Source organism: Pinus tabuliformis, chromosome 6, assembly GCF_031772625.1.
Source record: "Pinus tabuliformis cultivar Carrire ecotype Pingquan chromosome 6, CPIR1, whole genome shotgun sequence".
NCBI classification, from domain to species: Eukaryota; Viridiplantae; Streptophyta; class Pinopsida; order Pinales; family Pinaceae; genus Pinus; species Pinus tabuliformis.
The window spans coordinates 491349537-491364304 of record NC_142292.1 but is presented as its reverse complement, the minus strand read 5'-3'; the positions used below and the strand labels follow the sequence as shown (position 1 = coordinate 491364304).

The 14768-nt window shown below is 35.7% G+C and overlaps 1 protein-coding gene across 2 annotated transcripts; it reads right to left on the bottom strand.

The window, feature by feature from the left end:
- Nucleotides 1–11353: 11353 nt before the first annotated feature.
- On the bottom strand, nucleotides 11354–14402 carry LOC149259467 (pentatricopeptide repeat-containing protein At5g27110-like). Of its 2 annotated transcripts, XM_089418300.1 has the most exons (2): nucleotides 12376–14402; nucleotides 12011–12304 (listed from the first exon to the last, which is right to left on the bottom strand). In XM_089418300.1, exons 1-2 carry the CDS (start codon nucleotides 13928–13930, stop codon nucleotides 12258–12260), a joined length of 1602 nt encoding a protein of 533 aa, XP_089274426.1. In that variant the 5' UTR covers nucleotides 13931–14402; the 3' UTR covers nucleotides 12011–12257. The 2 variants fall into 2 exon arrangements, with proteins under 2 accessions (XP_089274421.1, XP_089274426.1); XM_089418295.1 differs by having other exon boundaries at nucleotides 11354–14402.
- Between the last annotated feature and the right edge of the window lie 366 nt (nucleotides 14403–14768).

The following is a 14768-nucleotide window of genomic DNA, read 5'->3' as shown; positions in this document are numbered from 1 at the left end:
CTGCATCAGTTCAAGATTGGGAAAAGAGGGAAAATAAAGCGAAGGTGTTGTTGAAGATGTCGATAAAAGACAACATAATCCCTCATATCCGAGACTGCAAAACCTCCAATGAGATTTGGGTGACACTCAAGGATTTGTATGAAACGAAAAATACAAATTGTGTGTTGTTTCTGAAGAGAAAGATTCTCTCCATTAGGATGGAAGAGAATGAATCCGTTATTGCATTCATCTCACGGATTAAAGAATTGAAAGACAAGTTAGGTGACATAGGGGAGAAAGTATCCAGCACTGATCTTATCATGATTACCTTAAATGGCATGACAAAGGATTATCAAATGTTCATTACAGGGCTTGCAGCAAGGGAGAAAGCTCCCTCCTTTGAAGAGTTGACAGGGATTTTGATGCAGGAAGAAGAGAGACATAAGAATCTAAAGCCTCAAAATGCAGATCTAGCATTGGTGGCAAAGAAGAAGTTCTTCAAAGGGAAACCAGGAGGAGGACATAAAAGCGGTGGTCCATCTCAGAAAAATCCATTTCAAGGTATGTCATCCGCCAAAATGATTTAGGAATTAAGTGTTTTTACTGTGGCAAAACTGGTCATATTGCTAGAGACTGCTATAAGAAAAAGAATGATGAAAACAGACATAGACACAAGAGGCATACAGGGCATTTTGCTGGTGAAGATCTGAATCATGATCTTAAATTATTTGTGTTTGATGTTGCTCTTTCTGCTGAGATTGATAAAGTTGGAACTTGGTTTGTGGATTTTGGAGCATTCACTCATATGACATGTAATAAACACTGGTATGAAAATTTCAAGGAGACCAGCAATGATACTAACATCTACCTGGGAGATGATAGAGCATATCAGATTAAAGGGTATGGAGATATTCTTGTGATATTGCCTAATGGTAATATCAGGCGCATCCAAAATGTCATGTATGTGCTTGGGATTAAAAAGAATTTGATCTTTGTATCCATGATTACAGATCAGAATTTAAAGGTAGAATTTTTCAAAACTTACTGTGTTGTAAAGGATTTGTTGGATCATCAAAAGCCGGTTGCATCAGGAGTAAGAGTTGGAGGCCTATATAAGTTGAATGTTACAAGCATGCCACATCAAGCTTTAACTTCAACGACTATGACAACAGAGAATCTTTGGCATCAAAGGTTTGGTCACATCAACCTTCATGATTTATTGTTGCTACAGAAACAAGGTATGGTTGATGGACTTCCTATTTTAAGAAATGAACATATTGATTGTGAAGGTTGTGCACTTGGAAAAATGCACAGGGATGAATTTCCCTCTAACTTAAATAGGAGAAAGAAAGATATACTTGAACTTGTGCATACTGATATTTGTGGACCTATGCAGACAAGGTCCTTAGGTGGAGCTTACTATTTCTTGCTATTTATTGATGATTGCACAAGGTATACCTAGTATACTTTCTTAGAAGGAAAAGTGATGCTTTCGAGTACTTTAAAGAATTTAGAAATATGGTTGAAAAGCAGACAGGGAAGTTCATTAAAATCCTCCGCTTAGATCAAGGGGGAGAATACAGGCTTGGGAACTTCATCAAATATTGCAGAGATCATGGAATAGTACAACAGTTTACAGTACCCCACACTCCACAACAGAATGGTGTTGCAAAAAGAAAGAACAGAACTCTAGTGGAGTGTGCATGTAGCATGATTAAAGGTAAGAACCTCTCCAATGGTTTTTGGGCAGAAGCTATTAGTACTGCAGTTTACTTAAAGAATAGAAGTCCAACTAGGTGTCTTGATCTCAAGACTCCATTTGAGGCTTTGTATGGTTTTAAACTTGCAGTCCATCACTTGAGAGTATTTGGTTCTAGAGCTTTTGCACACATTCCTAAGGAAAATAGGAAGAAATTGGATGCTAAAGCTATAAAATGCATATTTGTAGGGTACTGTTATGATTTCAAAGCATATAAGATGTTTAATCCATCTACTCACAAGGTATTTGTGAGTAGAGATGTTATCTTCCATGAACAAGTTGATGAAGGGAATAAGGATAGAAGTTATGAAGAGTGGCACATGCCTTTAGTGATTGATGACAGTAATGATGAAGCCAAAGATAGTCATTTACAGCAACAGCAATAGCAGAAAGAGGAATCTAGTGATGTGGACACATTTAGCAATCGAAGTCCACTCAAAGGTGAGCAAGAAATCACACAGGACAGAATTGAGGCAAGTCTGCTACCAAGGAGATCAGGACGGCAGACTCACTTACCAAAAAGGTACAAAGATTATGCTCTTATGACTAGTGTTTTAAATGTTGTTGAGCCCATGAATTATAATGAAGCAAATCAGTATGAAGAATGGAGGTCAACTATGAAAGAAGAGTATGAGTCTATAATTAAAAATAAAACCTGGGAATTAATTGAACTACCAAAAGGAAAAGAGCCCATAGGTTGTAAATGGCTATATAAACCTAAGTTCAAAGCAGATGGTAGTGTAGACAAGTATAAAGCTAGATTGGTGGCCAAAGGGTACTCACAGAAAGAAGGGATTGACTATGAGGAAACTTTTGATTTTGTAGCTAAGTTAAATATTATTAGGATGTTAATAGCTTTAGCTACAAAGTACCGTTGGAGCTTACACCAGCTAGATGTAAAATTTGCTTTTCTAAATGGAGATTTGAAGGAAGAAGTATATCTAACACAACCTGAAGGGTTCATTAAAAAGGGGCAGGAACACTTGGTTTGTAAATTAAAAAAGGCATTGTATGGGTTGAAACAGGCTCCCAAATCTTGGTATGAGAAAATAGATTCTTTCTTCTTACAGCATGGTTATAATAGAATCAAAAATGATACAAATCAGTATACCACATTTGATTCAAAGGGGCAGATTGTGTTGATTTCCTTATATGTTGATGATTTAATTGTTACTGGAAATTTTGATGAATTGGTTGAAGAAATTAAAGTGCAGATGTCACAGGTATTTGAAATGAAGGACCTTGGAGAACTGCATTATTGTTTAGGTCTTGAAGTCTAGAGGGATGTTGGCCAAAATTTTGTTACTCAAGGAAAGTATGTCAGGGAATTGTTGAAGAAATTTAAAATGGATCAGTGTAAAGTTGCTTCAGTACCTATACAACAGAATGTTAAATTTCAAAGTGATGATGGTTCTAAAGAGGTGGATGCTACATTGTACAGACAACTGGTTGGAAGTTTGATTTATTTGACTACAACCAGACTTGACTTAGCATATTCAGTCAGTGTGTTGAGTCAGTTTATGACAAAACCTCTTGAAAATCATTGGATGACAGCAAAAGGTGTCCTAAGGTATCTTAAAGGAACCATAAATTTTGGCATTAAATATATTGATTCTTTTGATGTTAAACTGACAGGTTATTCAGATTCAGATTGGGTTAGAAATTTGGACGATAAAAGATATATAACTCAGTATGCTTTTAATATTGGATTCGGGTCATTTCTTGGAGCAGTGAAAAGCAGAGTAATGTATCCGTATCATCAGCAGAAGCAGAGTATCAAGCTGTATGTGCAGCGACTTGTGAATCATGTTGGTTGAGAAGACTTCTTCAAGATGCAGGAAAAGAACAAAAGGATGCTATGGCAATTAAATGTGACAACCAAAGTTCAATCAAGCTGGCAAATAATCATGTTTTTCATGTAAAAACAAAACATGTAGATACTCAATTTCATTTTATTAGAGAAAAGGTTCAGTCCAAAGAGATTTTCCTTGAATATTGTAACACCTGTGAAAATGCAGCTGATATCTTTACCAAGCCTCTTGGGAAGATCAAATTTGAATTGTTTAGGGAGATGTTAGGTGTGCAGGTGAATCATTTCTCCATTAAGAGGGAGACTTGAAATTAATGGAGAAAGTTTGTTTCACGGTTGTGTGTGTGTCTTAGTTTAGATTTAGTTCCTATTTTTTAGGAGATAGTTTTGATCTCCCTAAATTGAATGTAATCTTATTTATTTTGGATTTGATGAATAATGCAATAGAGCAGTACTGCTTGGGTAGTCTCCAGGTGTAGCTTGTCTCACCTAGTGTAGATAATATTGGTGAAATATCACCGAATAGCGTAAATATCGCGATATTTTCGGCGAGCCGAAATATCGCCGAAAAAATATCGCGATATTTTGGCAAAATATCGTGCGACAATATAAAATATCGTTTAGAAAATCTTCGGCAAAATCACATAATCAATCTTTTGTCGACGCGTTTCGAACCAACCAGTGTGGTTCATCGTCAGGACAAGTTGAAGGACTGATCTGGCTAAGCTTGATTAAATAGAGTGTGCAGAGATCCCAACGGTTATATTGCAACGGCTAATTTTGACTTAGTCAAACTAATAATTTTATTATTAACCGAAACCTACTATTATTAGTTAATTGAATATAATAAATATAATGTTTAAATATAATGGTCATTATATTTATTAAAAATCTATATTTATTATTATTCTTAAATTAATTAATTCCAAATAAATAGTATTAAAATACTATTAATCTTTAGAATTTAGTTACAATGGTAATTGGTATTTAAAAATTGTTTATACCTAAGGATCCAATGGTAAAGATATAATAGTTAATAAATTATGGTAAATTCATAATGGTAAACTACCTATAATGGTCATTAATAAATTATATTAATATTCCCAAATTATTTAACTCTAAATGGTAATAAATTACTATTGTTTTTAGAATCAAGTTATAATAGGTAAAAGTTTAAACCAAAAAATCATTTTAATTTAAAATTTTTTAATTGTAAAGGTCCATTCGAAATTAAATTAATAAGTACTAACCACTAATCTATATTTTCTTAATAATTTATAGTTCTAATAATATTAAAAAACAATAAATAGTATTTTAGTTAAATTAATATTCCTAGAATGTAGTTTACCTAAGGTAAATGCCCTAATTAACATACATGTTTATTAATAATAGTATATTCATTAACCTAATATTATTGGTATACCATATACTTTTCTAATAACTTCTTGTTTATCATTACCCTTATCATTAATTATGTTATGAATAACATAATTAATTCTAATAATAATTTTATAAATTATTATTTATAAATTATTAATAGAATTAATTATGTTATTCCAATTTTACCTAATGACCCTTAAGGTTAAATGATAAAAAAGAAGTTATTAGAAAAGTATATGGTATACCAATAATATTAGGTTAATGAATATACTATTATTAATAAACATGTATGTTAATTAGGGCATTTACCTTAGGTAAACTACATTCTAGGAATATTAATTTAACTAAAATACTATTTATTGTTTTTTAATATTATTAGAACTATAAATTATTAAGAAAATATAGATTAGTGGTTAGTACTTATTAATTTAATTTCGAATGGGCCTTTACAATTAAAAAAATTTAAATTAAAATGATTTTTTGGTTTAAACTTTTACCTATTATAACTTGATTCTAAAAACAATAGTAATTTATTACCATTTAGAGTTAAATAATTTGGGAATATTAATATAATTTATTAATGACCATTATAGGTAGTTTACCATTATGAATTTACCATAATTTATTATCTATTATATCTTTACCATTGGATCCTTAGGTATAAACAATTTTTAAATACCAATTACCATTGTAACTAAATTCTAAAGATTAATAGTATTTTAATACTATTTATTTGGAATTAATTAATTTAAGAATAATAATAAATATAGATTTTTAATAAATATAATGACCATTATATTTAAACATTATATTTATTATATTCAATTAACTAATAATAGTAGGTTTCGGTTAATAATAAAATTATTAGTTTGACTAAGTCAAAATTAGCCGTTGCAATATAACCGTTGGGATCTCTGCACACTCTATTTAATCAAGCTTAGCCAGATCAGTCCTTCACTTGTCCTGACGATGAACCACACTGGTTGGTTCGAAACGCGTCGACAAAAGATTGATTATGTGATTTTGCCGAAGATTTTCTAAACAATGTTATGGATCACAGAAGTCTAAATTCCTTAATATAAAATATCGCCGAGCGTGTTTTTCCGTGGCTACAAAAAGGAAAAATTGGTTTTTTTTCTTCATTTCTGTTTCTGAGTGTTGGAGAAGGAAGGGAAAGAGTTTTGTGGTGCTTGTCAAGGAGGGTTTGAAGATCAAACAACGATTATCACCACCAATTAAGATTTTTTTGTGGATCAAAGATTGAAGAATAGTGAAACAAACTTCATTTCTTCCATTAACAGGTATGTTCTTAAAAACCCCTATGTTAATGATTTTTTCATAGATTTAGGGTTATGCTTGCTTGCCTCTTTGCCTACCAACATTTTGTTTTTTTTGTTTTTTTCCATTTGCTATGATTTTCATGCCCATGAACCAATGCAAGGGTTTTCTCCATATTTGGACAGCAAGCTTCATTTTATTTTTTTTCAACTTTCTTATGCACCCTCTTATTGCCATTTTTCGTTCACATTGCAAAATGCAAATAATGTAGTAATTTTTTTTGAATGAGGTGGTTATTACTTATTATTTTTTCATTTTGTGTTGGGGGGTTTAATGCCAATTTTTTGTTTTTTTTGTGCCCTAGGTTTGAATTAGTTCATTACAAATGTCAAATATGCCAAAAGCCTTGGACCCATTTTGGGAGTATGGGGAGGCTGTTGGTGGGGCAAATCAGGCATATATATCATGCAACTTGTGTGGAACCAAGATGTTAGGAGGGGTTACACGATTGAAATACCATCTGGCTAGACTCTTTGCATATGATGCAAATGTAATGCCTTGTATGGTTTTTAGTGCAGAGGTTATACAAAAAGCTCGTGAAGCAATTGCTGAACAAGACAGAAAGAAAGCTGCTAGGGAGAGGCCAATGGTCTCAAATAGATAGCTGCTAGTTTTATTTGTTTTGCAACTTTTGCTACATATAAGTTTATAACTCATGATGATGAAATACTTTTAAAGTTTTAGATATGTGATGTTATTTTGTTTGAGTCCTTGATTGGACAATTGTCACTATCAGGGATCAGCAAGATATGTGATGTTATTTTGTTTGAGTCCTTGATTGGACAATTATTAGGGATCAGCGGGATTTGGTATCACCTTTGAAGTTTGATCATGATGTATCATTTCTATTTGACATCATATATATCAATGCCTTCTTCATATTTATGTGCCAATGTGTTTAGTTCATGTTGTTATTGCTTTATATGTTTAGAAATCTAAAAAAAATGAATATATTATGCATATTTTTATGCTTGCCGATATTTTCGCCGATATTGCCGATAAGATATTTTCTAGACCCTCGCCGATATTTTCCCGATACCGATATTATCAACACTGGTCTCACCTATGAGCTGCAAATTTCAGTTTAATGTGTCTTCCCATTTTTATGTAGATGGTAAGAGAAGCATGTGTCAGTGAAAGAGATACTAAGCCCGGATGTTGATATGATAAATTTTGACTCCCATTAGTTGATCTGAGAAAAAGCATATATATATATATATATCAGGGCCCAGTATCCCTGTAACTCTAAAAACTGCCCACTGTTAATCCCACTTGAGTCTATCCTAAGCTCTCCATGTGAAGCTTCAAGAACCTAGTGCGAATGCTATTGTATCTGGCTAAATTTGAAAGTTTCGGCACACCCGTTCCACAATCAAGAATTTTCCTGCCTAGGACAAAAGCTGTTTAATTTCCTGGAAAGTTCGTCCATTAATTCAACCAGCTTGTTTGCTAGAAGCTTTGTCACCGTTTCATAACCAAATTAGCCAAGGGTATACTTACCACATCAGAATTACAATAGCGGCACTCTATTAACATCATAACATCACTAGTCGTTACATTCCAGATTACATTACTCTCTTTCACAGCAGTTGATTTTCTCGGTTCATAACCCAGTCTCAATTCTTGTTCAAGCGTTATATATATATATATATGTGTGTGTGTGTGTGTAACGCTCATACCAACATCAGGGTTTAGTAGCATTTTTACTGACCCATGCTTCCCTACCATCTTTTATACAATACCTCAGGAAAATATTCTCTATGAATTCAATGATGGAGTGGAGGTGGAATCCAGATGAGCAAAAAACAAAAAGGAGATTACAGAATGGTTGCCATGGATTCCACCTCGGTTCCATCATAGAATTCATAGGTAATCTTTTTTCTGAGGTATTGTATGAAAGATGGTAGGGGAAACTGAGCCCTGATTCTAATATGATAGATTTTGACTATCATTAATTGATTAGAACAAATTATATATATATATATATATATATAAAATAAGTCTAAGGGTTAGCTCAAGTGGTATAGAGCTAGATGTGAAGTTTTTTGATATTGTTACTAGTTGTTGATCACGGGTTCGACTCTCTTCGATTGGGTGAAGCCCCATAATCAGGGCCAATGGTTTACCTGATTTATCATCCACGGAATGTGGGGAAGTACTCCACAGTTTCCCGGGTTTTCATTCCAAGTTTCATATATACATGTCAAACTCCATATTAAACATTCAAGAAATTACAAATCTCCCTCATGCCTTGAATTAAAAAGCACCTATTAATGGAAGAAGAAATCTCTCTCTCTCTCTAGATATATATATATAATATATATATGTATAAAGAATTTTTCGTTATTTCTATTTTTTTTTAATTTGTTAATGTGAGTATTATTTTATTATTTTTAAATTTAACATTACGAGACAACATCTCTCCGATGCTGGCATGTAGAGCACCTCTCAGCACAATAATACAATATAGGGTTTGGTATGACTAAAAATGAATTTACACCATTCTTAACACTCACCTATCCAGTCCAATATCCAATTCTTATAAGTTTTTCAAGAGTCCCTGTACTCTACTCCAAAACTCCTAAGTCAGCATATGCTGGAAGAATACTGGTGATAGTCGTGATAGTCGCTAAGTCCGACTTTGGATTCACACCAGCCACATGCATCTATCTAAAGAGCTTCAGCACTTCCTCAGCCCATATATTATTCATGTATCCCACAACGATGCATGCTAAAAAACAATATAAATGCCTGTGAAGTTAAGAAACTTCTCAAAAAGAGATCTCAAATTTCCAATTTTCAGAAAAGTGTCATCCAACAGTGAAAAGAACATTCAGCACGGTTTTCCTCTACAACAAAAAGGTAGAGTTACTTGAAAAAATCTTTTTGTTTCCCCAAAAGAACGTTTCCTAGCATTTCCTTCACTTCTCATTGTTTCATAAGAGGTTTACTCCGAGTTTCTTGTCTTCACTGGACCCTTGCAGCACCCAAATCCATAAACTTGCTAATTGATCTTTCCTGTTTCTTGTTTCTTGATGTTTCTTGTTTCCTTTTCCTTGATTCTGATACTTGTGTAAGTAAACCCATAGTACAAAGGCAAGTAGCTTCAAGGATATTGAATAAATCACGTACTTCTTCCATGGATGATCTAAATTGTACTCAATTTCACATGCCTTGGATTCAATTAATATAAGATTCCCACCACTTTGATTCCTAAATCTATCCTTTTTCCTTCCAGACCTAGATGGTATAGGAATTTCTGATCACTTTATACAGCATTCCCCATTACCTTATATGAAGAGATAATTAGAACAATCAAGCAATACATGGACAAAGATAGTTAGTTATCAACATCATGAAAATAGTTAGTATAACTTCCTTCCACAACTAGTACGTTGGATGGAAAAGGTCCTAAAGATGTTTTAACTCGCTTGAAGAATAATACGGGATCTATCACCGCCAATTCCCCCCGCGTTCCACCCCTCTCCCCCACACCCCACCCAAACCCTCCTATTTTTGGATGCACATATTGTGGAAGACATAACTGGCATGAAAATATTTCCTTTAAGGTAGCCATAGGTAATCTGACGAAATATTAGTTTTCCTCAAAAGAACATATTAGGGACGTAAAAGGTAAGCAAATAGAATTAAGAACATGTAATAAGCTGGAATTTAACATGGAGACTTATCCTGCCAAATTCAAAAGTATAGATAGCCAGGCATCCATTATTTTTTAGATGCTTTATGGAAGGGAGCTTAGGTTTCAGAGTTTATAGACCATATGTAAAGAGGGACTCCTAGATACTTAAAGATTACATTCTCTTCAACCCTCTAAGACCGAAGGAAGCCAACAGTGAGATCAACATGCAAAGAGTTCAGATGGACAGTCACTAGTTTTGACTTATTGGAATTCACCTTCACTCTAAAGCTTCATAGAAAATTTTAAGGGCTTGAATTCAAGCACTTGCTTTTTCCATATCAGCCCTACAAATAAGAATTGTGTAGTCAAATAGTTGCTGACTAAAAGTAATCTCATGGGTAATACTACTAACCCTTCGAAACAATACACTTTTCTAGCTAAATAATCATATTAGACAAGTGTTCAACTACAACAATACACAGATAAAGACAAAGGGCAACCTTGTCAGATCCCTCAGTAACTGGGAAGGAAATTTGATGGAGTCTCGTTAATAAAAATAGCTACATCTGTAGATCTCAACAGAGCCACAAACCAAACAAGATTATACTAATTGCATTTCTCTGATTCTCAAGAACACCAACAGAAAAACCCACTCGAGTCTACTGTGAGCTTTCTCCATTCAAAATTTCAAGCTCTAAGAACATGGAGGGTACTTTGTTGTATCCAGCTAAATTTGAGAGTTTCAACTAGAAAAACCCCACTAACTAGAATTTTCCTGCAAAGGAAAAATATGGCTTAATTTTCAGAGAGAACCTTGTCATGCAGCGAGCCAGCTTGTTTGCTACAATCTTTGCCACCATCTTGGAATAAATTACACAAAAGTACACCTATCGCATCAGAATTGCTTAGCTGTAATCTATTAACATCATAATACATAATATCACTTCTGGTTATGTTTGCAAATACAGTATGCTCTTTCATGATGGCGGATTCTATCTATTTGAAAGCTAGTCTCACTTCTTCAAGGCTCCATCTCACTTCATACTTAATAGTACAAGGTAAATCAAATGCCCCAGCAACAAAGCTTGCTCTACAGTTTGCTCTCCTGGGATAACCTTCTTGTAGGCCCAGGTTTTGACATCATGTTTCATTTACAGTTATTAGTTTATTCATTTTCATTTCACTTTAGTTATCTTATTGTTTGTCTTAGGCACGGCATCTTGAACCTTCCCCTGTGTTTGTACGGGTTTCTCATGGCTGATCTAATCTTCCGTCCCATTAACATATTTCGTCTTCAGTGGACACTAATATAAATTTCATTTCATTTCAACCTAGCATCACCAGAAAGGTCCAGATGAACACCATCCATATTTGAAACAATATTTTAAGGATTTGCATCACTCGCAACAATTACTCATGCAACAATCTTGGTCAGTAAATTTGGCTGTAAAGTTGAAAACACCACATCCTGAAGGGCCCTTGATATCTTGAAAATTATTTGAATGTATTTAACTGCTAGAAATCTAAACATCAACCTCTCACCATGAAAAAATTGTGTTCTGTCTCCTCCGCCATGATATCGAGAACAGGCCTCAGAATGAAATCTGACCTGCCAGTTCAACATGAATTCCCCAGACTGTATCTCTGAATTTTATGTAGATTTCTACTATTCTTGGTGCAACCCATGTCCTGTAATAAAAGCGTGCATTTGGTTATTTATCTCAATCCAGCTGCAACCAGGTGTCTTTTCTATGCCTCTGTCTTTCATCATTTTTCGTACCTTTTCAATGCCACCCCACTTGCCAGCTGCAGCAAAGATGTTTGAGAGAAGCACATAAGGTGCAGCATTTTTAGGATCCAACTCAAAAATGCGTCCTGCCACATATTCTCCTAGTTGTATGTTGTTATGTATTCTGCAGGCACCAAGCAAACTACTCCACACAGTCGCATCAGGTTTTATTGGCATTCTGTTGATGAAGTCTTCAGCTTCATCGAAATGCCCAGCACGGCCAAGAATGTCAACCATGCAGCTATAGTGCTCCATCGAAGGTGTGATGTTATAGCAATTGCTCATGCAATTGAAGTATTGATAGCCCTCTTGCACTAGACCTGCATGGCAACAAGCAGACAAAACACAAACAAAAGTGACATGGTCTAGGCTCAAGCCAGAGTGTTTCATTTGTTCAAAGAGTTTGATGGCCTCATCACCACAGCCATGCATAGCATAACCTGCAATCATGGCTGTCCAAGAGACAGCATCACGCTGCTGCATTGTGTCAAATAATTCACGAGCCTCTGGTATACTCCCACATTTTGCATACATATCTATGAGGGTGTTCCCAACAGGAACATCAGACTGAAAACCACATTTCATAATTTTTCCATGGACCTCCATACCCTGTTCCAGAGCTGCAAAGTTAGCACATGCTGAAAGAACACTGGAAAAGGTTTTTGAGTTTGGCTTCATACCTGCCGCTTGCATCTGGGCGAAAAGTTTCAGAGCCTCCTCACCCCATCCATTCTGTGCATATCCTGAAATCATCGCTGTCCAAGACACAACATCTTGCCAACGCATTTTGTCAAATACGTCACGTGCTTTTTGTATGCTTCCGCATTTTGCATACATGTCTATCAGGGCATTCTCTACTACAGGATCAAACAGATATCCACTTCTTATAACGTTTTCATGAATCTCCATACCCTGTTCCAGAGCTCCCAAGTAAGCACACGCTGGAAGTATAGTGGTGAAAGTTGTTGAGTCTGGCATCACACCAGCCAAATACATCAGCAGAAAGAGCTTCAGAGCATACTCACCCGATCCATTCTGCATGCATCCCGCAATCAGTGTTGTCCAGGAAACGACGTCTCGTTGATGCATTTTCTTGAATATCTCGTGGGCGTTCTGCACAGATCCACATTTTGCATACATGTCTATCAGGGCATTCAACACAGTAATATTGCACTGAAATCCACTTCTAATTATTCTTTCATGGATCTCCATACCTTGTTCCAGGCTTGCCAAGTTGGCACACGCTGAGAGAATACTGGAAAAGGTTTTCGGGTTTGGTTCGGCACCTGACAATTGCATATGCTGAAAAATCTCTAGGGCTTCCTGGCCATGTCCACTCTGTACAAATCCCGCAATCATAACATTCCACGAAACCACATCTGGTTGAGGTATTTCTTTGAATAGTTTGAAGGCCTCATCCACAAACCCATTCTGTGCATATCCTGTAATCATCGCTGTACAGGTAAACAAATTTCTTTCAGGCATATTTCGAAAGAGCTGCAGAGCCTCATTAAGACACCCTGTCTGTACATATCCTACAATCATCGTTGTCCAGGAGACCATATTTGGTTCCGGAATTTTGTCAAACATATCGCGTGCAGTCTCTATTCTCCCGCATTTTGCATACATACCTACCAGAGCATTCGCCACAAACACATCAGACACAAACCCATTTCTTATTATTTCTTCGTGGATTCTTACGGCCTCTTCCAGAGATCCCAAGGTGGCATATGCTGGGAGAACACTGGCGAAGGTGAACTGATTGGGTTGAATGCCTGCTCGCTGCATTCGGTGGAAGAGTACCAATGCTTCTTCAGTAAATCCATGCTTTGCGTAACCTGCAATCATGAGAGTCCATGAACACACATTCCGTTCGGCCATTTGGTCGAAAACTCTACGAGCATCCACCAAACTCCCACACTTGAAATACATGTTGATAAGCGTGTTGTCCAAGAGTATACCAGCTGTAAATCCAGCCTGGTTGAAGTGGGCATGGACCAGTTTGCCATAGGGTAACGATTTCTTGCGAATGCAACCCTGCAAGAGCGAAACATAAGTAGAAGAGTCCACCCAATCATCTGCAATCTGCAATATCTGAAGTGCTTCTTTCAAATTATGGTATTTACAATGGTTGAGAGAGTGACTGTGGGCAATTGATTGGGATTTAGGACGACTAACAGTGGCCATTCTGCCCTCAAGAAGAAACATTGGGCCAACAAAATAACCCATTATCATCGATCTCTCTCCGGTTCATTAAATGTCGTGTCATTGCAAATAGCAAAACCCGTCTCACATGGACAGGAATACATATTTCGTGATATGATAATTCCAGACTATAGTTTTACGGAAGGAGATATGGAGTTAATGCAGGCGAAACCAATCAGCGACTAGGGAGTTATACCCTATGCGGGGATCCATTGCTCATATTCTGAGTTAAGTTTCTGTGTAGCCATTACATGAGCTTGGAACATCTTGTTAGAATCTAATTTCAAATTACTGAAATGACCGTAAATGGTTATACAAAACACAGAGCACTGTGTAACGCGAAGCAGCAGACTGATTAGCGAGAACCAGGGGAAGCTCGTTGATTGTGAGTAACTTTGCAGTGAGAGTTAGCTGCTTCATGCTAAGGGCTAGGCCAAGTCTATGAAATGAGATTCGAATTTGACAAACAGTGCACCATTAGTGACGATCTTTAGTTGGCAAAAGAAGCAGACTTAGCGAAAAACATTGTTCTTGTTTTAGTAAATCACTATTTATATTTAAATTAATGTATTTAGTGTAAGAAATTAAATAGGATTAGAAATCATTTACATTGAAATCAATGCATTTAGTGCAAGCAATTAAATAGGATTAAAAATCACCTGAAATCAATGCATTTAGTGTAAGAAATCTTCTTCTCTCTCTCCCTCTCCATCTATGTCTATATCTCCCTCCATCTCTCCTTCTTTGTCTTTCTATCTCACCCCCCAAACACACACGCTCTCTCACTCCATATCTATCAATCTCTTTGTCTCTCTCTCCCTCTCTCCATCTCTCTCTTCTTCCCTCTCTTCACCTTCCAACTATATTT